Source organism: Pteropus vampyrus, unplaced genomic scaffold, assembly GCF_000151845.1.
Source record: "Pteropus vampyrus isolate Shadow unplaced genomic scaffold, Pvam_2.0 Scaffold156, whole genome shotgun sequence".
Taxonomy (NCBI): Eukaryota; Metazoa; Chordata; class Mammalia; order Chiroptera; family Pteropodidae; genus Pteropus; species Pteropus vampyrus.
Window position 1 is genome coordinate 604,711 of NW_011888937.1, and position 23,282 is coordinate 627,992.

Genomic DNA, 23,282 nt, shown 5'->3' on the forward strand with positions numbered 1-23,282 from the left:
AATCAAATTACCAGGACTTAAGATCTATATTCAGCTTTAATAAATAGTTTAATAAACAGGTATCCAAAGTGCCTGTAGCCGTTTACACTTTGACTAGCAGGGCATGAGAGTTCTAGTTGCTCCTTCCTCAGTAGAACTTGATATTTGTTTGTTTCTGGTTTGTTTGTTTGTTTGTTTGTTTGTTTGTTTTTAATTTTAGCCATTCAGACAGGCGTGTAGTGGCATCTTATTGTGGTTTTAACTTGCATTTTCTTACTGACAAATGAGGTTGAGCACCTTTTCATATGCTTATTGGCCATTGGATATCATCTTTTATGAAGTGCTGGTCAAGTCTTTTACCTATTTTCTATTTTATGCCATTTTTTTTATTGATAGCTAAGCGCTTATTATATATTCTGGTGTAAGTCCATTGCCATCTATATGTATTGCAAATACCTTCATCTTGAAGACTAGCCTTTTTGCCTTTTTACCTAATAAATACTGTTTCCTAATGATCATGCTTTTCTGCCTTTTCGTGGCAAAAATGGCAACCAGTGACACTGTTCTGAAGAGACTGGAACAGAAGGATGCAGAGATAAATCAAATTATTAAATATCTTAAGCAGCAACTTTCTCTTCTTAAGGAGGAAGCAATTTTGTAGGCAACTTTAAGAGAAGAAACTTCGAGTTGAAAATGCTAAATTGAAGAACTGAAGCAAGAGCTAATTCAGGAAGAAATTAAAAATGGAGTGAAACGAATACCATTTTTTTCTGGTACTCCGCTGCATGCTAATTCCACGGTTTCTGAAAATACCAATAACAACCATATCTTCTGGTGCCAAAGAACAGAGAAAGGAGGAAGAGGAGGAGAAAAGAGGTGAAAGAGAAACTTGAAAAGAAAGGAGAGAAAAAGGAGTAAAAAAAAAAAAAACAATCAATAGCAGGAAGCACTAACTCTAAGCCAGTAGTAGATGTTTCCCGTCTGGATCTTTGAATTGGTTATATCATCACTGCCAGAAAACATCCGGATGCAGAGTCTTTGTATGTAGAAACTAAATGTTGGAGAAGCAGCCCCAGGAGCAGTTGTCAGTGGCCTGGTGACCCAGTTCCTCTTGAACAGATGCAAAATTGGATGATGATTTTACTTGGTAACCTAAAACCTGCAAAGATGAGGGGAATACTGTCTCAGGCAGTGCCGGTGTGTGCTAATTCACCAGAAAAAGTTGAAATCTTGTCACTTGCTAATGGGTCTGTTCTTGGAAACAGAATTACTTTTAATGCTTTTTCTGGAGAGAAAGGAGCTGAATCCTAAGATTTGGGAACAGAGCCAGTCTGATCTTTACACAAATGATGAGTGTGTGGCTACATACAAAGGAGCTCCCTTTGAGATATTCTGGGAATGGCAAAAATTAACTTAAGAATTATTAGCTTCAAGTTCACCAGCCTTGAGATGGTGACTAATGATATGGGCTACCAAAGAGAAATACATCAGTAGAGGTAAGAGTACAGATATTGTTTGAAAGAAAAGCCTCACACACCGAATTCTAGCACTGTAGCTGTTTATAGCCTCCAATAAGGAGAGGCAAAACAAAAAACTTAAAACAACCCTGCATGTTGAGTTATAAAGGTATAAGTAAAGTTCATTTATTTAAGTCCAAGAAGTTCTGGTAGGCCAGGACATGGTATTGTAATAGAATTTTATCTTTTTTCTGAAAACTAAACATTAGCAACATTGTTAACCTATGTTAATAACTAAATACAAATGAATTTTCACAGTTATTGTGTACGCAGGATCGATTATCATTTTGGGAATAAAGACTGCAAGACTGCGACAAAGTCAAAAAAATTTTTTTAATTATGATTCTCATAGATAACTGCTACCTTCACAATTTAAGAGAACATTGCAAATGGTCTTTTCTCCCTAGCGTAATAATTTATGACCAGAAAGTAAATCGTATACTTGTAGAAAGTCAATGCAGAAGGAGACCTCAAATTATCTTGTCTGACTCCCTGGGTTTTTAAATTGAGATATAATTCATATTTAACATATATTTTACCATTTTTAAAAAGTGTATCATCCAGTGATTTTTAGTGTATTTACTGCATTATACAATAATTACCACTAGCTAATTTCAGAACATTTCCATCACCTTTAAAAGAAACTCTGCACCTATTAGCAGCCAGGCCCAGTTCCTCCCTCCCTTATCCATTGGCAATCACTTTCTGTCTATGGATTTGCCTATTTGGGATATTTCACATAAATAGAATCATATAATATGTGGCCTGTTGTGACTTGCTTCTCTTACTTAATATAATGTTTTCAAGATTCATTCTTGTTGTAGCATGAGCAGTACTTCATTCCTTTTTATAACTGAATAATATTCTGCTATATGGATATACCAGTTTTTTGTTCATTTGACAGTTGAAAAATGGGTACTTTGGGTTGTTTTCCTTTTTGGCTATTACAAGTCAAGCTGCAGTGAATATTTGGGTACCAGTTTTTTTTTTTTTGGATATGTAGCTGAGTCTTTTATTAAGATTTTCTTTAATTTCTTTCAATGGGTGTTATATTTCTCAGCATACAAGTTTTACACTTCTTTTGTTAGATTTATTCCTGAGTATTTTATTCTTTTTGATGCTGTCATAAATGCAATTGTTTTCTTAATTTAACTTTTCAGATTGTTTATTGCTGATGTATAGAAATACAATTGATTTGTTGTTGATCTTATGTCTTTCAGCTTTGCCGAAGTCATTTACTAGCTCTAATAGTTTTTTGTGGATTCTTTAGAGTTAGATTCTAGTTATAAGGTCATGTCATCTGCAAGTAGTGGTAGTTTTATGTCTTCCTCTCTGATCTGGATGCCTTTTATTTCTTTTCTTGCCTAACTGCCCTGTATAGAACCTAGTACATTGTTAAATATAAGTGATGAGAGCAGATATTCTCGTCTTGTTTCTGATCTTAGGCAGAAAGCATCCAGTCTTTGATCATAAAGTATGTTCGCTGTGGGTTTTTCATAGATGCCTCCCCTTTATTGCTGATGTTTTTTTCTATTCCTATTCTATTGAGTGTTTTTATTGTGAAAGGGTGTCGAGATTTTGACAAATACTTTTTCTGTCTCCTTGATTTTGTAGATGGGATGGCAGGTCATATTTCCCTGTCCCTAGATGGTTGGATACGTGTGTTTCTGTTACCTTTCCCATCCCGACTGTGCTCAGCCTAGCCGTCCTGCTGCACATGTGGCGCTTTAGTTGTGGTGGAGCTTGTGGTCAGCATTCTGGGGAAGTGTCACCCCGCTGTCTTTATTCCCTCACCTGGCAATGCTGGCCTTATGGAGAGCCTGGGTCATGATCTTTCTGGTCATCTGTTGCTGAGATAACAAGGAATAGTGTCTGGTTTTTTTTTTAAGATGCCGTTGCCACTTGTCCTCCTGCTCCTGGCGTACATACATGAAAAGGCAGCTGCTCTCATAACTGCCCTGACCTTGTTGTGCACATATAACAACACTACTTTGTAGGGCCTGGCATAGGCACACAAAGAGCTGTTGATGCCCCTGATGGCTCCCAGCCCCTCAACAGCCCTGGGCCCTGTCACACCAGCCTGTCTGTCCCCTTGCCTGCTACATTTTTGGGAATAATATGCTTTTGGTCCTTCTGTAGCTGACCCATGTTCATCCCCAGGTTCAGCTGCCCCTACTTGTGTTCTCTGTGGAGCAGCTGCTTGAGAAATTGTCTCTCCTGGCCTTTTGTTAACAGCCACTTGTTGAGTAGATAGCCACACTGATGAGTCATTTGGGATAGGGGATGGGCTCCTTGTCCTTCTAGTAGCCATAATAATTCCAGTGACATAAATTTATTTCTGGTGTAGCTCTGTAGCTAATTGTGTGGAAGCCATCAGGTTGCCGAGTAGTCACATAACTGATGTACTTGACACAGAGACTCCGTCACATGGTGCTCCCCTGTCAGGGCACTATAATAACCACTTCTAAAATGCGAGTCTTTTCTCGTCAGTTTCACTTAGGAGGCTTATTCTCTATGGCATTTATTTAGCCTCAGAGTCTAGAACAGAAATATATTTGGAACAAGTGATCCTATTAAAAGTTAAATCAGAGAGTGTCACTCCTGTGATCGAAACCTACCAAATAGCATTCTTTCTCAAAATAAAAGCCTTTATCTGAAATGCATGATCTGATCTCTGCACAGCTCCCTTCCTTACTGCCTTCTTGGTGTGAGGCCTTCTCTGCCCATCTACTTAAAATCCTGCATACTCTCTCCCTCCCCACTCCCTCACCCCCGTTCTGCTCTAGGTCCTCCTTCCCTGCTTCATTTTTCTTCAAAGCATGGATTCCCTTTGGGAATGGAGGTTCCACTGAAGGCAGAGACTCTGTTTTATTCACAGTTCTTCCCAGCACCTGGCTCATAGTAAGTGCTCAGTGTATAATGGCTGAATGAATGACTGGGTCTTATCTGTACTCTACGGATGAGCAATGCTAGGGCTAACAGAGTGTGATCATTTCCCCGCAGCACAGTCAGTGATGGAGTGGGCACTGGAGCACCCCCTCGTCCCTGGAGCTTCCTTGCGGCCTGCTTCTCAGTGGGGTGTCTCAGGCCTCCTCCGTGCTCCTTGGAGGGAAAGCTCTCCATTCTTAGTCTTTACACTCTTTCCTTCCCTGGTGCCCACCAGGAAGTCAAAGCTATTCTGTGGAATGACATTATTGACTGTCTAATGGTTGTCGTCGATTTCGATGTGGCCCAAAGACAAGGAGGGGTGCTCTGAGGAGCATTCTTCAACCTCTGCCTCAGTGCTAGGCCTGACATCGTGTCGGGCCAACTTCTGGCAGAAGGCAGCATTACGAGCCCCGCCATCTCTCCCAGCCCTGCTGTCTTTGCTTTTGTTTTTTACCACGTCCTCGAATCTTTTTACTATGATTCCACAGCAGTTTACATTTTTTCTCTCCTTCCTTTTGTCTAACAGGAACTTAATGTTGTTTTTACAGGTCTGGGAGATTGTTCACTTTAACAGTTATTTTAGCGAATAAAAATCCCAGTGAGGTTCTTAGTTGTACGTTTGTTTCTGCTCCTAAGTTCCCTCCTAGATCATGTGAGTAGACTAGAACTAAGATTAGCTTATCCCACAGAGGTGGAAATGGCCGTTTTTCTTGCTTTACCTACAGATCATGAGAATAGAGTCGTCTGGTTTTTCAGGATAAATAGGAACAGAAAGTCCTAAAAGGGAATTTCTCATCTTCTCTTCCTGCCATCAACTTTGTCTTCTTTTTTCTCCCAGGTCGTGTCGACGCTGCTCATAAACATAATCCCAGAGGAGCACATCCCATTGAATTTATCGGGCAAGGCGAAGATCAGCGGGAAAGCCTGGGTGAAGGAGTCTCCTCGACCTGTTCCCGGCTTTAACCCCAACTCCATGTGCGAGTCCCAGGTATGGCTGCCTAGCCGTTTTAGCTAGAGTCCCCTAGTCCCGGGTTTAGACAGATTGATTTAAAACAGAGAAATGGAGGCACATGCACAGAAGCAGGTGTTGTAGCTCATATGAGAAGGAGTTATGCCCAACTTGGTGTCAACTTTTGGTTTTAGAAAGGATCAGAGTTGATTGCTAGCGTTCGGCCATCTGTAAAACTTGGAACCACCTTAGAGAGGCTTCTGCAGCAGAAGGCCTCTGGACGTGCTCTGCAAAGCTTGGAAATACAGAGCCTGTGTTTTTCCTTGAGACCCTTGAGTGGCTGAAGATCATGAAACTGCTGTGAGGTTTTACTCTGTCAGCTCCATGCCTTAGGAAGCAGTCCTCAAGGGGCAACCCCAGGGCAGCCAAACCCAGGCACAGTGCTGCTGTAAGAGAGCAAGACTGTGGCCCCACACTAAAGATTTCCAAAGCCTCTGCATGTTCTTGGTGGTATCTCCCTCACAAGTGCTTTGTTACCAGGTCTAAGAGATATTCCATTAGAACTGAAGCTGCCACTTTTCTTTCCCTTTACAGATTATATGCTTAATGCATGTTACATTTTGCAACCAGAAATCTTTCTTTTAATTAGTTTCTAATTCATTAATTCCACTTAGTGAAAGTATAAATTCAGACCTTAAAGAATGTTAGAATGTTACGTTGTTCTTATTTCCAGGGTGCAGAGGAGGGAGTACCTAAGCCAAGGTCATGGTTATGAAGTTTAGACTGTAAATGTTCTCATTTCTAGTCACAAAGTTTTTGTCAAGAGTACCTGATCTCGAGTCAGTATGGGTAGGTGGGATGAGTAGGACATATAAACACACTAAAATGTCTGTGTGTGTATATGTGCTTGCACGTGTGTGTGTGTGTGTGTGTGTGTGATGTAGTCCCTGAAAAAATTTTTTTTAATGGTCTAGATGTGCTCACCTCCTTTATTAAAAAAAAAAAATGCTTCCAATTATACTCTTCTTCTTTCTATCAAAGACAAGGTCGGTTACAGTGCAGAGATAGACACAAGAAGGTTAATAAACCAGAGCAAAGGGGAGGGGTGGCTCACAAGAGGCGTCACCTCCAGCCCAACATTGGTGGCCCTCCCTTCTGCAGGTGATCATCAGGGAAGGGGAGCTGCTCTGCGGAGTGCTGGACAAAGCGCACTATGGGAGCTCTGCCTACGGCTTGGTCCACTGCTGCTATGAGATCTACGGAGGGCAGACCAGTGGCAAGGTTCTCACCTGCCTGGCCCGACTTTTCACTGCCTACCTGCAGCTATACAGAGGCTTCACCTTGGGTAAGTGGCAGATGAGTGGCCCTGGGGGCCCCTCTCTTGGCCAGCATGCCCACCAGGATGCCTCCCAGCTCTACTAGCAGCCTCCAGGGAAGCAGCCAGTCTCCTTCTACAAGGATGTCCTCACTTGACAGCCTTGCTCCTTGTCAGTGCTTTCCAGCCCTCCCTCACAACCAGTGTTTCTTCACTATCTACAGTGCAGAGTGACCTTCTCTGTCCCCATTTCCATTCTGTCTTTTTCTCAATCCCACCCTTTACAGTTTTCTCTCCCTGAGTTTGATTTTTCACTCACACTCATCTCCATTCTCCCTTGTAAGTGCCCTTTCAGAATTCCCTGGGCATTCTGCGTTCTGCAAAGAGTTTTCCCTGTTGTCAAAACTGGCCGCACTTCCCAGCACAGTGCGGGCATCGATGCTGTTGGAATCGCCATGTTGGGGCAGGCCTATTGATGTGATCCTCAGATAAGCAGAAGACCTACCTTGTTTCCTCCCTGGAAATGAGTGTGCACTGTTTTAGGAATTGACTTTGAAAAAGAAAATAAGTGAGCTTTTACTTTCTGTGCACCGGGTAGAATTGAGATCAGAAGTTCTGCTCAAGGGCTTGGCCTCTAGTTGATCTTATTCAGGGTGGCACATCTCTGAGTACATGGAGTGAAGCCCAAGCCCTTCTGCAGTGATCCTGTGAGGAGTAAGTGACATACTACACGTTGAGCATGAGCTAGTGAGTGGGAATTGTCTAGTCGATGATACCATTAGTGGTGGAAGTGAGACTACTCTGTGGATTTGCTTGAGTGCAGGCACAGTGAGAGTCCCACCGTGGGGCCAGAGGGCCTGCCACAGCCGAAGTGTGTTCATTGGCCTGCAGTGGGGCCCGCATAATTGCATAATATGTATATTAATTGTAGAAAAGTCTAAATAAATACAGACATGAAAATAATTTAAAATCACCAAGCATTCAGTTGCCAGAGGTAACCACCAATATTGATTTGATGCGCATCTTTCTGGACATTTCAAGTGCAAACGCATTCAGAAAAAATGGGATCCTATGCTACCTGCTGTTTTGTAATCTCTAACCTCGTCCCCCCCGCCCATTTGCAAATATATTCATAAATATCCTTTTGGGTGAACTAATATAAATCTACATCTTCAGGTCTGTGGCTACAGATTATTCCAGTTGTATATATGTACTATATTTAACTGGTTATTAATCATTTAGGCTGTTTCTTGGTTTTCACTTTAATCCCGCATGAGTAACCTTGGACAAATATCTGTAAAAAACACAAAGTAAAGGAAGATCCCCTGCCCAGGTCATAGTGAGCATCAGCCCTAACAAATAAGTCCTGCTCGCTGCTCCGCTTAGCACATGGCACCAAGAGAAATTGGCCCCTGCGTGCAAAGAGCACCCTGATGCCTCCAGGCTGGGAGGGGAGTGGGGCCAAGCTGGGCATAGAGCTCTGAGGGAAGGGCAGGCTAGAGAAGTTTCCTTCACTCCAGCCCTCATAGCCAGAGGGGTCAGTGAGGGGACAAGGAAGTGTCCTGGAGCTGACCCCATGGAAGGACCTATTATTGTGGCTCCCTCACAGAGGGACTGTTTCTTCCCCCTCCCACTCACACGTGTTCTTTAGAGGCCCTCAAGCGTCCAGGACATTGCACTGGGGGTTCCAGATATTTCAATCCAGCTTTTGAACAGTGTAGCCATTGTTTTCCTTCCCACTCAGATCTTGGCTGAGGGACTTTTGACTCCAGTATACAGATATAAACAGAAAATAGTTGGTTGAAAAATGAAGTGGAAAGACGTCCTCCCAAAGTGAGGAATTCCTCAACTATGGAGCCAGAAGGACAGCCTTAACGGAAGTGACTCAGGCTTCCATCCTGGGGAGGAACTTATAACGGTAGTCCCTGCCACCAGGCTCGAGTGTGCCAGTGTCTGTATCTGTACATCCATCCTCACAACTCTGTGAGGTGGTCCCTGTGACACGTGACTTCTGGGAATCAAAACTGAGAAGTTCTACCCCTCCCTCTCTTCTTTTCCTAAACTCAGTTTTTCTCCAAAACCTCTTCCTCACCTCTAGCCCATTCATCCAACATATATTTATTGAGTAGAGGCCATAGAACTGATGACGAAGAGCACAAGTTTGGACTTGAGCCTGGGTTTACTTTTTAGCTATGTAACCCTGGGCAAGTGACTCAAGTCTGAGCCTTAGTTTCGTCGTTGGTAAAATGGAGAGTATAATGTTTGGCCTCATAATTGCTTAAGAGATGGGAGCACTTAAGAGATGGTAGCAGTCTCTTCAGGACGTTAATGTCATCATAATTCAGGTGCTCCCTGGGTGTGCGACGCTACCCATGCCCTGCCCTCACTGAATTTACGTCCTCTGAGAAGTCAGGCCTTGTCTGTTTCACTTTGCAGGCATGGAAGACATCTTGGTTACACCCAAGGCAGACGGCAAGAGACACAGGATCATCGGCGAGTCCACCCACTGTGGGCCCCGGGTGAGGAGGGGCTGGGAGGCCACAGCCTGCCTCAGAGGCTCATCTTTCCTGCAGAGTGAAACCCACACCCTCCGCACTTGGCTGCTGCCTCCAACGTGTTCCTTTTCTCATTCTAGGCTGTCAGGGCTGCCTTAAACCTGCCAGAAACTGCATCATGTGATGAGGTCCAAGGGAAATGGCAGGATGCCCATCTGGGCAAAGACCAGAGGGATTTTAACATGATCGATCTGAAGTTCAAGGAGGAAGTGAACCATTACAGTAATGAGATTAACAAGGTTAGTCTGGCAGTGAGTACACTTATCACCACCATTTTGAATGCTGGTTTTTTAAAAAATTACATTTTGATTCTCATTTGGGTCCCTTCAGAGCAATTTGGCTGTTTAACAGCTGACTAGGTGAGATGTGAAGTAAGATGTGCAAAATCCATTTTGAAGAGCCAAGGGCTTCATTCCCTCACCCAGTTAGGGTCAGGAAAGGTCTTCACCTAATACTGAGAGGGAATGCTTTGCACTGTTTTTCTTTTTAAGTGTTCATATTTTGGGGGTGACCACATTAAAGAGGACTGAAGAAAGACTTTCCTATAGTGCCACTGCTGGGTAGAGGAGCAGAATGAAGGACCCAAAATACCATTGCTGCATATATAGTGGAGCCAGGGGCAAAGACCTGGATTTAAATCCTATCTCTGATGTTTATTTACTTTGTGACCTCAGGCAAGTGATATAACCAGTCTGTGCCTTGGTTTTCTTACGTGAAGGTAGGGAAGTGAGGAGCACCTACCTCATTGGGTTGCTCGGAGGATTAAAGACCGAACCTACACAATGCTCTTGGCATGGTGGGCGTACCGGGGAAGTCCTCCAGAGTCCCTGTCTGCTTTTCCACCAAGCCATTTCCAGTGCAGTTAAGAAAGAAGAGGGAAATCCCTACAGGAGCCAAGACCACAGTCTGGTTCTCTCTACCTTATCGTCCCAAAGTTCGGACTTCCTGTCCTGCGACTTGAAGCCACCAGCCTGACTCTCACCCTGCATCCTAGAGAAAAGGCCAACACTCCACAGAGCCAATGTTTGCCTGTGATATGTTCTTGACTGTCTTTCAGCAGCCCTTAGGCTGCCAAGAACACGAACCTCTCATTGGTACAAGCTCGTCTTTGAGAGGTTTTGTTCAGAGGAACCTTCACCGAGAACCTGGAGGCTCAGTTTTCAGGGTTGCCTGGGAATGCTGGGTTGGGGCATTGTCCCAGAGACATCTTAGAATTGCTTCTTGTCCCTCCAGCCCCGCTCTTCCCACCCACTCTGCCTCTTCTGCGTTGGGCTGGGTCTCTGCAACCCTTGGCAGAGGCTTAAATAGACTTAGCCCCCTCCCAGCGTCTCCCCAGGTTCAGCTTGAGGGCTTGGCCTGCTTGCACTGGCTCTGGAGCTGAAGCAAGCCTCCCACATGATGCTCAGGCGGCATGTTGGTAAATGCGAATATGATAAGAGACATTGATCATCATTGCCAGGTGTTTGGGAACCAAGGCCATGCTCTGCTGGGTAATTTTCAAGGTTATTGCCTTAAATATATTTTTTAATAATTAAAAAATGTTTTTAATTGACAGTTGGAATATGATATTATGTTAGTTTCAGGTGGATAACATATTGATTAGACATTATATAACTTACAAAGTGATCACTTTGATAAATTTAGTACCCATCTGACACCGTACATAGTCACAATACTACCAACTATACTCCCTATGCAAATACTTCACATCCCCGTGACTATCCTGTAACTACCAATTTGTACTACTTAATCCCTTCCCCCTTTTTCACTGATCCCCAACTCCCCTCCTATCTGGTAACCCTCTAAGTGTTCTCTGTATCTATGAGTTTGTTTCTGTTTGTTTGTTTGTTTGTTTGTTTTGTTCTTTAGATTCCACATGTACATGAAGTCATATGGCATTTGTCTTTCTCTGTCTGACTCACTACACTCAGCATAATACCTTCTAGGTCTGTCATGAAATATCTTTTTCTGTCCCTTTACTTTCCATCTGTGTGTGTCTTTTAATCTGGGCAGCATATGTAAGGGTCTTGTTTTCTTATCCATTTGGCCATTTGATCTTTTGATTGGATCATTTAATTCTTTTTCATTTGAAGTACTTATTGAGAGATATGTAGTTGTTGCCATTCTTTATTTATATTTTCGATACATATTTTTTTCTTCTTCTTAAAGACGTCCCTCCAACATTTCCTGTAATACTGCCTTGGTGATGATGAACTCCTTTTGCTTCTTTTTGTCTGGAAAGCTCTTATTATTCCTTCGATTGTAAATGATAGCTTTGCTGGGTAGAGTAGTCTTGGTTGTAGGTCCTTGCTTTTCATCACTGTGAATATTGCCTGCCAATCCCTTCTGGCCTGAAGAGTTTCTGTTGAAAAATCAGCTGGAAAGTCTTATCGGAGCTCCTTTGTAGGTAACTAACTGCTTTTTTCTTGTTGCTTTTAATATTCTCTCTTTGTATTTAACCTTTGGCTTTTTAATTATGATGTGTCTTAATGTGGGCCTCTCTGGGTTCGTCTTGTTTGGGACACTGTGCTTCCTGGAGTTGTAGGTCTATTTCCGTCATTATTTCTTCTAATAGATTTTCAATTCCTTGCTCTCTCTCTCCTCCTTTTGGTACCTCTATGATGTGTTTTTAAGCTTGATGTTGTCCCAGAGGGTCTCCTTAAACTATCCTCATTATGGGGGATTCTTTTTGTTGCTGTCCAGATTGGGTGTTGTCTACTACCTTATCTTTTAAATCATTGATTTGATCTTGTTTCATCTAATCTACTATTGATTTTTCCTAAGATATTCTTCATTTCAGTTATTGTATTCTTCATTTCTGACTGGTTCCTTTTTATGTTTTCTGTCTCCACTTTTATGTTTTCTGTCTCTTTGTTGAAGTTCTCACTGAGTTCATCTACTCTTCTCCTATATTCAGTGAGCATCCTTATAACCAGTGTTTTGAACTCTGAATCTGGTAGATTGCTTTGTCTCCATTTTGTTTACTTCTTTTTCTGGAGCTTTATTCTGTTCTTTCATTGCGACATATTTTTTTTTCTTATTATTTTTCCTGCCTCCCTGTGTTTGTTTCTATGTATTAGGAAGGGCTGCTATGTCTCCCAGTCTTAGTGGAGTGGCATTATGTAATAGGTGTACTGTGGAGCTCAGTGGCACAGTCTTTCCTGTCCACCTGAGCCAGGTGCTCCAGATATGTCCGTTGTATGGGTTGTGTGCCCTCCTGTTGTAGTTGAGCCTTGGTTGCTGTTTGCACATTAATGGGAGAGTTTGACTCTCGGGCCGATTGATTTTGAGGACTGGCTATTAAGTGGCCACCTTACAAAGCAGGATTTAGTAGGGCTCTGGTGTGTGCCCAGTCTGCCTTTTGGGTGTATCATCCTCAGATATGACCCTAATGGTGCTCCAGCTCAGACCAAAGCTGACCACTGCATATACAAGCCAAGGCCTCCTGGGAGGGGCCCTGCCATAGGCCAAGTTCAGCTGCAGCCTGTACCCTGCCCAGGGCCACCTGGCATGAGCCACCAAGTAGTCCATAGATGGCCACCACCCACGCTGGGCTTGGATATGCCTCAAGAATCCAAGCCACAAACCGAGACTGGCTGCTGCTAGTGCCAGGCTGCTCAACAAGAGATACAGGGCACACCGAGGCCAGATGCTGCTCTTTTAGGTTTTGTGAACCTTTATGAGAGTTTAAGAAAGTCTATAGCATGAACCAAGAAAGGCCATTTGTATGGACAATCCACATGTGCTGGCCCCTCTGCTTCTCCCTTTTTGCTGCCCCAGCGACAGGAACCTCAGGCTTCATGACAGAGAGTATCAAGAGCAGAACATGTGGCCATTGCTATACTTCTCTCTAGGGGATCTAGCAAGAGAGTTGATGCCAAATGAGATGTCTTCTTAACTCAAGTGGGATTTGGCACTTATCTCTGAAAAGTCTGAGTTTGTTGCCTCCACATTCTGGATTTACCTTGAGACTTCAAAAGGGGGTGAGGTCACTGACCAATGTATTTATTTAATCCACAGGCATGCATGCCTTTTGGCCTGCACAGACAGTTCCCAGAGAACAACCTGCAGATGATGGTGCAGTCTGGAGCCAAAGGTTCAACTGTGAACACCATGCAGGTGTGAGCAAAGGCGGGCTGGCTGATTTGCTAGAGGGTGGGGTGATAGCAAGAGTTAGTTTTCAGGTTTGTTTCTGATTTTAAAAAGATCCACATTGCATATAAAGCATGGCAAGTGCTGGAAAATAAAAAAGCATGCAGAAAAGAGTATAGAAGCTAACCACCATTAACACCTCAACGTTATAAACAAACAGATATAAGTATCTAGATAGTGATACGTATAATATAGGTAGATATTATAAATTTATATACTGTATTATCATATTACATATATTCACATTATATAAAACACTGTATGTATATGTATATATATAAAATCTTAGCTTAGACCCTGTAATTTTGTATAATCTGCTTTTTCCTTTTAGTATTATGTTATACGTGTTTCCTTAGAGGTATCTAACCCTTAATTTGAGGCCTGTTATCTCCTCAGATTATTGTAGTGCTATGGCAGCATTTTCACAGTTCTTAGTAACTTTTTTTTTTTAATCTTGACCTTGAGAGAGTCTTAAGGACCATCTCATTGTTTGGTGAGTTGAGAGTCATAAGAATGGGCTTAAAAGGGTGAAGGCCATCAGAAAGCCTGTTTTGACTAAAGTAAAATCTGGACACACTACTCTTCCCCCTCCTCCCCCCGCCCCCTGCCCCCCGCCCCAATTAATAGTCAGTATTACTCTCTTTTGGCCTTAGAATTTAAGGATCATATAAATTACTTTTCCTTGCAGGCCTCAGACTAGTCCTTGGTGATTCTGAAACATGGCTTCTTTTATAAGCCCATTTACAACTGACATCAAATGTGAAAAATCTCTGTCAACAAAAGGAAAACACTGTTATTTTCTTGAAATACACGCTTCCCTGGTTCATTTACAAATCTAGATTAGCGTTTAAGAACTTAGTTTCATGCAGCTTTTCTTGAAGAGCAGGCCCTCCTGCCCCTGCTAGGACAAAGCATTTTGTAACGTGTAGATATCGGGTTTTCTTTGGATTTCCTTTCCCCTAGATTTCATGCCTACTGGGCCAGATTGAATTGGAAGGTCGGAGACCCCCACTGATGGCGTCTGGCAAGTCACTGCCCTGCTTTGAGCCTTATGAATTCACCCCCAGGGCTGGCGGTTTTGTCACTGGCAGATTCCTCACTGGCATCAAGCCTCCTGTATGTATTTTGGGTTTTCCTTTTGGCTTTTCTCCTTGTTTCTAGGCTCAGTGGTAGGAGGCCTTTGACCTTTCCCAACAACTTTGAGAAAAGACGATCAAGTAATAAATGCCAAGCCATTTGCTGCTTACCCTCTAGACCCCGTGGCCCATGAGCACCGTCAGGATGCGACCATGTCATGTCCACCATTGTGACACCAGAGCCTAGCACAGTGCCTGGCACATGGTGGGAACTCAATGTTTGCTGATGAATGAAAAGATGAATGAGACCAATCGTAGCTCCACCTTTTCCTGCTGTGTCCTCACTCATCCAGTTCTCACCTGCACTTGAAGGCATCAGGGGAAGGGGAGACTTCTCACCAGGGTGATCTCCGTTGCCACAGGGAGCATCATAGAGATTTATTCCACAAAGCCCCCCAAAAGAACCTCCCATGGCTCCTCCTTCACCATGGGAAAATTGACTAGCTATAGCAAATGTCTAGTTTTCCCTTGGTCAGCAGAATTCTCCCCTCAGAGAAGGGTTTTCTCTTCACACTTGTCAAAAATGGCTTTCTGAATATTAGTACCTTTAGTTCCCTGGTCTGTTGCATCTCTGCAAAGTTAACCCTTGTGGTCAGACAACTAAGTCCAGATTGTGAACAGCACTGACCCTTTGTTTCAAGGCCACTGACTACGCAACTTCCATCGGTCCCACACAGACTCTCCAGTGTTCATTTATGGCCTCCGGCAAAGGATGGTAGAGAGCTGATACAGACCATAATTTTTTAAACTGGTTGCGACCCCTTAGCGAGTCATGAAAACATTGTAATAGATAGTGAGCGGCAGTTCTTATGTAATGAAACAGAACAGGATGGTACAGAAAGCACATATATCTTTATGTGCATGTGTGGATATGTGTGCTTGCTGATCACTGTTGTAAATGTATCTCTAACTGTGGATTGCAGTCAGAAAGTTTGGAAAACACTGCGTACCTCTGTTAACACTGTTGGAAGTAGAATTCAGACGTGTGGGCTGAACCAAACAGTGATGAGGCACTGGCGTCATTTCTATTTGGAAAATGGGATGTGGAGTGTAATACTGAGGATAAAGTACACAAGTGCAGGTAGCGCACCTGGCCCCTGTAGACAGGAGCTGTTACTTCTCATCCACTTGTCCCTCTGCTCTCGGGCACGATAAGACAAGGGTCACCACAGGGGAGGACAGAGTTACTGGGGCCCCTGGAGCCATCAGGCAGGGAGGCGTTGGCCTAGGCTGCTCTTCAGGAAGCATGCTGTCCTCACTTCTACCACTGGGACCTGGGTCTCGGGTCTTGTTTCTCCCACAGGAGTTCTTCTTTCACTGCATGGCAGGGCGAGAGGGTCTGGTCGACACCGCTGTGAAAACCAGCCGCTCTGGCTACCTCCAAAGGTAAAAAGCACCAGTTCTACCACTTTTAGATGAGAACAGCATCCCAATACCATTCACCTTGGTCATCTTTCACATTTTCAGTGACAAGTCACTTAGGATTTCTTGGGATTAAAAAAAAAAACACAACCCCCCCCCCCAAAAAAAAAAAACCTCTTTAAAATGTCCATGATTAGCCTATGACAGAAAATAGTAGATATTCTTCCCCTTCTAAAGGACTTGTAACACATGAGCTCAGAGGCTTAAACAAAGGACCCTTTTATTCTGAGGCTGTGCCATTCCCTGGGGGGAGTTAGAGAAACAGTAATGACGAGCTGGTCCTCTGCCCTAGGAGGGCGCAGCAGTCCAGGAGAGTGCAGAGACAGCCAGGCCGGGGTCCCTGTCTGTGAGTCTGTAGTTACTGTTTCTCCAGGTGCAGGTGTCTCTGGGGTTTCTCAGCCTAGACCTGCTTGTTTTCCCTCATTTGGGTTGAAAGAAAACAAGTAGCCACTCTTATCGTCCCGTTTGAGCAGGTAAGGGGATGAAGCTTAAATCTGAACGAGGCCTGACTCCAGGGTGCCGGGCAGGACAGCATAGCAGACCCCTGCGCTCCAGCCTCACTCCCTTGGGGTGCAGCATGGGTAGCTCTGCCTTGGGGATTTTTTGCTAATGGTTCTTTGTGAGCCCAGAGAACTGGTGGTGGGAAATGGAGGAGACGGCAAAAATAAATTCCCACGCCTTGCAGGCCTGGTTTCAAGTTAACGTTCTCGGGGAGCTCTGCTGATTGCTGGGTGGAGAGGCAGAGCTCCCTTCCTTCTCTACCTCACAGGCCTGCCTGCCTGTCCCAGCTTTGGCCTCTCTCCTTTCCCCTGCTTCTGAGCTCCAGATTCCCCCAAAACTGCTACCCTTGTTTTGATCCCTTCCTCTTGACTCTCAGAGCTGCAGCCCATGGGGTTGAGACTGGGGTAGAGACACACCTGGGCGGCCATTCAGTGAGGCACCCATCTGCAGGGCTGGCTGCACTCAGTGCAGGGCTGTGAGCTCCCCTCTCGGGGGCATGGATCACATGGCTAGTTCTTTCTATGAGCAGGGATGACACCCCACCTCCATTCCTTCAGTCATTCAAGAATACCAGAGCAGTTTAGAGAAAGTTAGAAATCAAGTGGTCAGCTAAGTCTGGGGTGGGATTCCATGTGTGAGGCAGGAGTACTTGAGGCCGTTTGCAGAATGTTGGGATCCTGACTAGAACAGAAGAGCAGCAGCCGTTGGGACAGAGGGCACAGACATACACGAGATTCATCTACTAGTGGAAGTTCATGGTGAAGAGGGCAAGTGCAGTGCTTCAGGCAGGACGGATTGGAGGATCCCAGGGTGGCTGTGGCGGAGGTCCAGGCTGGAGGTTAGAAGGCAGCCTCCAGAGGATGGCAATGGGATGGAAGAAGCAGATGTGGCAAGACATAGGGCAACTAGCTGAAACGCTGGAGTAAGAGGAAGGGAGGCATCAGACTCAGCTGCGTTTTCACGCCCGAGTTGCAGCACAGTGGCACAGTTGACAGAAAGAAAGATGCCACAGAGGAGAGAGAATGTGCGGGTGGCAGGAGGTGGCAGCAGCAGGATATGCAAGCGAATATATTCAGTGGACCTTAGAGATCAGGCCTGAAGCTCGGGAGAGGCCTGAGATACAGCCTTGAGGGGCCATTGCTGTGCTGAGAACTGGAGCCCTCTGTGAGGCGGGCAGAGCAGAGCAGAGGGCTGACGACTGACACCTTAGCACTTTCAGCAAAGAGGAAGTGGGTGCTCAGCACAAGCGCTGGCAGGCCCCAGGCTGGGTGCCAAGAAGACAGTGGTGACTAACACTGAGCCCTGTCCTTGGAGCTTGAGGGAACAGTGGCGCCTAGGAAACCTCCTCTTAAATTGGCAGGAGAAACTGAGGCAGAGTGGCCAGAGACAAGGTACAGGGCCAACACCACAGCAGCAGAGAGGGAGAAGTTGACCACTGGGAGGATCAAGGGAAGAGAGCACTGGCTTACAAATATCACATCAGCATGTAGTTCCTAATGTCCCCTTGGTGTCCCTGACAATCTGGACTGACAGCACTGAAGAAGCATTGGGTGGAGGGACGACCCTACTGCTTTGCCTGCCTTGTGGATCTAAGGATACCTGTTCCTGGGGATCTCCACAGTACAGCAGAATGAAAGGGCAGGCAGTAGTCCCTGCAGCTCGAGCTGAAGATGGCAGCCAGGGGCCAGCAGTGGCAGCCAGTCTCTGGGGCACACAGTTGCAGCCTCTGGCTGGGTGATGTTATAGCTCAGAGCCTGGGGCTTTGAAGCCAGCCTGTCCTGGACTCTAGCTGTCTCCTTTCCACCCTCCACCACTTCCTCCACCACTTCCTCCTCTGTCTCTGGTTCCCATCAGAGGCTGTGCTGGGAAGTGGTGAGCTTGGTGGGCCCTGAGCCAAGTCTTTATACAGGTGCATCATCAAGCACCTGGAGGGGCTGGTTGTCCAGTATGACCTGACAGTCCGCGACAGTGACGGGAGCGTGGTACAGTTCCTGTATGGAGAGGACGGTCTGGACATCCCCAAGACACAATTCCTACAGCCCAAGCAGTTTCCCTTCCTCGCCAGCAACTACGAGGTAGGCGCTAGACCCATGGCACCCAGGGGTGGTGGGCCTTGCATCCGAGCTTTGCCACCCAGTCATAGTGGCTGTTAAAAAGTAGAGTGAGAAGACTATAAAGCATCAACTGATCCCTTGAAACACTTGCTATTTTCATATCCCCTCTGGGGACTTTGAGATGGCAGAAAGGAACGAACACCTCCAGAACAGCAACTGCCGTTGAGGGGCTTTTGCTGTGTGTGGGACCCTCAGTCAAGTGCATTGTGGACACTGTCTGTTCTCCCCTTCCCTGCAGCCTGGGGAAGGAGGTATTCCTTCCTCTGCACATTTCACGGCCGAGGCAGCTGGGGAGCAGAGCATCAGTGACTAGCTGGTGAGGGGCAGAGCTAGCATTTGAACCCAGGCCTGTGACACACAAGCTTATGATTTCCATGCCATACCTTACTGCTCCAGTAATGACCATTACTGTCGACCGAGCAGTCACCCTGTTTTGTTGGGTGGGAAAATGAAACGGATGTGGCCTGTCCAAGGTCACCCAGCAGACGGCCGAATTGAAGGTTGCGCTCAGTGCTAGCTCCTGTCCATCCTGACACCATCCACCCACAGTTTTAGCCGTCACTTCTCCCTTCTTCCTAGAAATGCTGCTGTGTTGTGAAGGGGTTCTGAGTGTGCTATTCTCCCGTGACTCCCTCAGCTTCTGGGACCACCAGCTCTCAAGTCTGGTTTGCACCGTGAGGGCCCCGATTAGTAGTGGATGCTCAGCCTCTCTGAGAGGTGTCATGACAGCTCCACACAGGCCATCTTTGTCCCGTGAAGTTGTGTGACCTGGTCCTTGGGTCACACCCTCATCGCTTTGGTCTTGTGTGTGTGGTTTGCTTAGGTAATAATGAAATCGAAGCATCTCCATGAAGTTTTATCCAGAGCAGATCCCCAAAAAGCTCTCCGCCACTTCAGAGCCATCAAAAAATGGCAGAACAAGCATTCTAACACCTTGCTGAGAAAAGGCGCCTTCTTGAGTTATTCCCAGAAAGTTCGGGAAGCTGTGAAAGCCTTGAACCTCCAGGATGCCAACCAGCATGGCCGCAGCCCCGGGACTTACCAGGTAACTCAGGGGGCTATATGTCCAGTGCCTAGCGTATACAGGCCTTAGTCAGGGGGTAAGGGAATGAGGGTTGTTTTTCTAAGAGAAGATATAATGATAAAATCTGGCTTCATTCACTGTCAAGAATCACAGGGCACTCAAATGGCAATTTAAGGAGGGGACTCTTTACAAAGGTGGGGGCGGGGTTTGAGGAACCTAACTGGGTCTGGTACCTTTGGTTCCTCATCACCCCAGGCATGAAGGAAAAGGGAGGTGGCTGTGGGCAGAGGCTACTTGACAAGAGCCCTCATTGGAGGGACGTGGCCTCCAATGCACCTTGGAGAGGATGGGAGCTACATGCCGGGCTTCACTCTCCTGCCTTCCCCTCTGCTTCTGGGGCTTTCTGTTAGCCAAACACAGCAAGGAGGCAAGAGGCAGAGGAGTGCTTTTAAGTGGCCACTGTTGAACGGCTTTTGGGTATAGGGTGTGTGAAAGCCTGGATGGGGCAAACAGATCTAGCAGAGTTTCCAGGCTCAACTGTGTCCAGGTTGGCTTCGGACAGCCCTGGCAACTCTTATCCTAGCATTCTTATTAATAGTGCCCCATTTTACTCTACCTGGTCACCCTAACTTACCTGGTCACCCTACCTATGCTTGAGTGGGCTGGGACGAAGAGTCATAGTCAAGCAGTGCACCCTAGGATGGATTCGGTTTCTGCCTGTTTTAAACGTTGAGCTGGTTTTCTCCTCGCACTCAGGGTTCTGTCTCGTTCCCCAACTCTCATTTGAAGCCAGCCTTTGATCCTCCTTATCCTAGTGGATGTCCCAGGAAAAGAAGCCCATTCCTGGTGTCCTCCAGTGGCTGAGGCCTGTCCTTCCTTTCAGATGCTGAGGATGTGGGGTGAGTTAGATGAGCAGAGTCGAAGGAAATACCAGAAGAAGGCGGCTCCTTGTCCTGACCCCAGTCTGTCTGTCTGGCGCCCGGACATCTACTTTGCATCAGTGTCAGAAACATTTGAAAAAAAGATGGATGACTACAGTTGCGAGTGGGCATCCCAAGCAGAGCAGAGTTATGAGAAATCACAGCTTTCCCTTGACAGGTAATGACATTGGTGTTTATATGGTGTGTGCTGAGGGAAAGTCTGTTGTCAGGCCCTTTCCTACCCCTCTAGAAGAGGATAGCCCCCTGGGTTCCATACTCCAGCAGGAGGGAGGGAAGTGAAACAGAAGGGCACCTTGCAAGCCCCAAGGGCTCGAGGACAGACAGGAGCAGGTAGGCAGGGGTGGACACTCCAATCTGGACCAAGATGGAGTAGAGTGCTCTGCTGGGAGCGAGGCTTACAGAAATGACCTTTGTCATGAGTTTGGTGTGGTGGACGTGGCTTATTGAGAGTCAGGGAATCTGGTCGCCATTCAGTGACTGCCAACTAACTGTATGACCCAGAGCAAATCATTCACTGCCCTGTGACACCATGTCTCAGCCTTTTGTGAGGGGTTGGATTTGATTACTCCAATGATCTTTTGAGCTTTGGGTTTCAAAGCCTTAAGGAAGAAGGACCACATAGAGTCCTCAGTTTGGACCCATTCACTCAAAAAAATTAATAAATAAAATAGGAAAAATATTTCTATGGTCTAGGTGGGTGGGAAGCCAGGCATGAGCCGAGACCAAGCCACAATGGGTTAAAACATCAAAAGTGCACCCAAGGAATGAATGCCTGCTGGGGACTGGTCTTGGGGAGTTGTCAGGAGATTCTTCCTGCTTGGATATCTAAGCCTGGCCTGCAGAGCTGAAAGACAGATCATCTGCCATAGCCTGGCTCCTCGTCCTGCCCCTGGTGAAACCCACCAGGTGCCTGGAGAAGCTAAAAGGGTCCAGGGACTGCAGATGTTGGCAATGAGCAAAGACAAACACTTGGGTAGAAGAGCTGGAGGGGAGGGACAGGGCTTTCTCTTTTGACTCCTTAAAGTGGTTTCTCCAGCCAGGCCTCAGAGATTCTCAGATAGAATAAGGCATACTGGTTGTCACAGCTGCCGGCAGGGCTTTACCTGCAAGAGGAAGACCTGGATCCCCCACCCCCATTGCCTGCTTCCCTGCAGCTCAGGGTGTTACTGTTTACCAGCTGGAGGACCAAGTCAGTCCTCCCTCCAGCTGTGCTGCATCAGGAAAGGGGAGAGGTTCGCCCTGCGGAACATCACATGGGTTTGGAGGGCCAGAACAGAATGGTGGTTCCCTGTTCGTGGCTCTTGCAGGGGACCTTTTAACAAGCAGCAAGCTCTGGGTGCGGCTCCAAAGTTCTGGAAGCATTTGAAGGTTTTTGCTGTAAGAAATGCTGCTGTGCACTCAGACTTCACTGATTTGAAGTAATAGGGGAGAGAAGACACATCAGATTCATGAAAAGCCTGACTTTTACGAAAAACTCACATAGGAACATAGTTTTGTTGCTTTCTTCTGCATTCACACATTCATCCATTTAGTCTTCATTTGTTGAGCCCTTTTTTATTCCATGTACAGAGGTACTACAGCATTCTTGTGCTCTTCTAAAAGGAAGAATGCCTAGTAAATTGCAAAATTGTGCAGCACATGGGTCTCCAATCCCCCAGGCCACAGACCAGACCGTGGCCTATTAAGAACTGGGCCACACAGCAGGAAGTGAGCAGCGGGTGAGCAAGCGAAGCTTCCTCTGTATTTGCAGCCGCTCCCCAGCACTAGCATCACCGCTTCAGCTCCACCTCAGATCTATCAGGCATTGGATTCTCGTAGGAGCACTGATCCCTGGTACCAAAAAGGTTGGAGACTGCTAGATGGCACATGTACTTCCGATGTGGCACACGTTTACACTAATTAAGAAAATAAACCCCTACTGCTACCTCCTCCCATATCCCATAACTGCTTCGCGAACCTCTTTCTAGTTCATACAGCGGAAGGTTTAGGCCGTATCTAAACTGCCGCAGCTGGTGAGGAAAGGAACAGGGGAATGTGACTAGTGAGTTCAGACATTCTCATCGTTTGAGGGGCTTGTCATTGGTGCAGAGTGAACCCACGTTATCCTCAGGGAGAATGTGAACAGTCCGAGCTTGGACATCTAGAGCTTTAGCCACCCAGCTGGGATCTGTGCTGTGTAATTTAGGACATTTTAGGATCACTAGCAGGAATTTAAGGATTAGACGGATCATTTGTCTGGAGAAACGAGCCCAGAAAGGGAGGGGGAATAATTCCATGTGCCCTAGTTTGGGTGGTGTCTGCGCTTCTAATCCCTGTGTCCCCTGCCCCTCTCAAGGTTGAGGACCCTGCTGCAGCTGAAGTGGCAGCGCTCACTGTGTGACCCGGGCGAGGCGGTGGGCCTGCTGGCCGCCCAGAGCATCGGGGAGCCCTCGACACAGATGACTCTGAACACCTTCCACTTCGCTGGCAGAGGCGAGATGAATGTCACTCTGGGCATTCCGAGGTGGGCTGCGAGGGGGTGTGGTGTGGAGCCTGTCCTAGCCCACTCCTGGAGAAGTTATTAGAGAGTGTGTGTGTAACTGAGAGACAGGGTTTTATCAAAGTGGGGATCAGGGTTGGAATTTCCAGAACCCTGCTTTTCTGTACAGCTTCGTAGCTGGGTCAGTGCCCAGGCCTCTTAGAATCCCTATTTATTCCTCCGCCAACTCCTGTGTCAGAGTTACACAGATGCTTGTGAAACTGCACACTT

The 23,282-nt window shown here is 46.1% G+C and overlaps 1 protein-coding gene and 1 pseudogene across 1 annotated transcript in view; both read left to right on the forward strand.

The window, feature by feature from the left end:
* Positions 1 to 23,282, forward strand: part of POLR1A (RNA polymerase I subunit A) — a 92,824-nt gene that overhangs the window by 54,111 nt on the left and 15,431 nt on the right. The window contains exons 15-25 of the mRNA XM_023536419.1: positions 5,263 to 5,412; positions 6,535 to 6,718; positions 9,125 to 9,207; positions 9,324 to 9,482; positions 13,264 to 13,362; positions 14,359 to 14,511; positions 15,835 to 15,917; positions 18,364 to 18,529; positions 19,392 to 19,613; positions 20,476 to 20,690; positions 22,869 to 23,036. Coding sequence (XP_023392187.1) covers positions 5,263 to 5,412; positions 6,535 to 6,718; positions 9,125 to 9,207; positions 9,324 to 9,482; positions 13,264 to 13,362; positions 14,359 to 14,511; positions 15,835 to 15,917; positions 18,364 to 18,529; positions 19,392 to 19,613; positions 20,476 to 20,690; positions 22,869 to 23,036 — 1,682 coding nt within the window. The remainder of the gene's footprint in view (positions 1 to 5,262; positions 5,413 to 6,534; positions 6,719 to 9,124; positions 9,208 to 9,323; positions 9,483 to 13,263; positions 13,363 to 14,358; positions 14,512 to 15,834; positions 15,918 to 18,363; positions 18,530 to 19,391; positions 19,614 to 20,475; positions 20,691 to 22,868; positions 23,037 to 23,282) is intronic.
* Positions 217 to 2,475, forward strand: LOC105298531 (annotated as a pseudogene).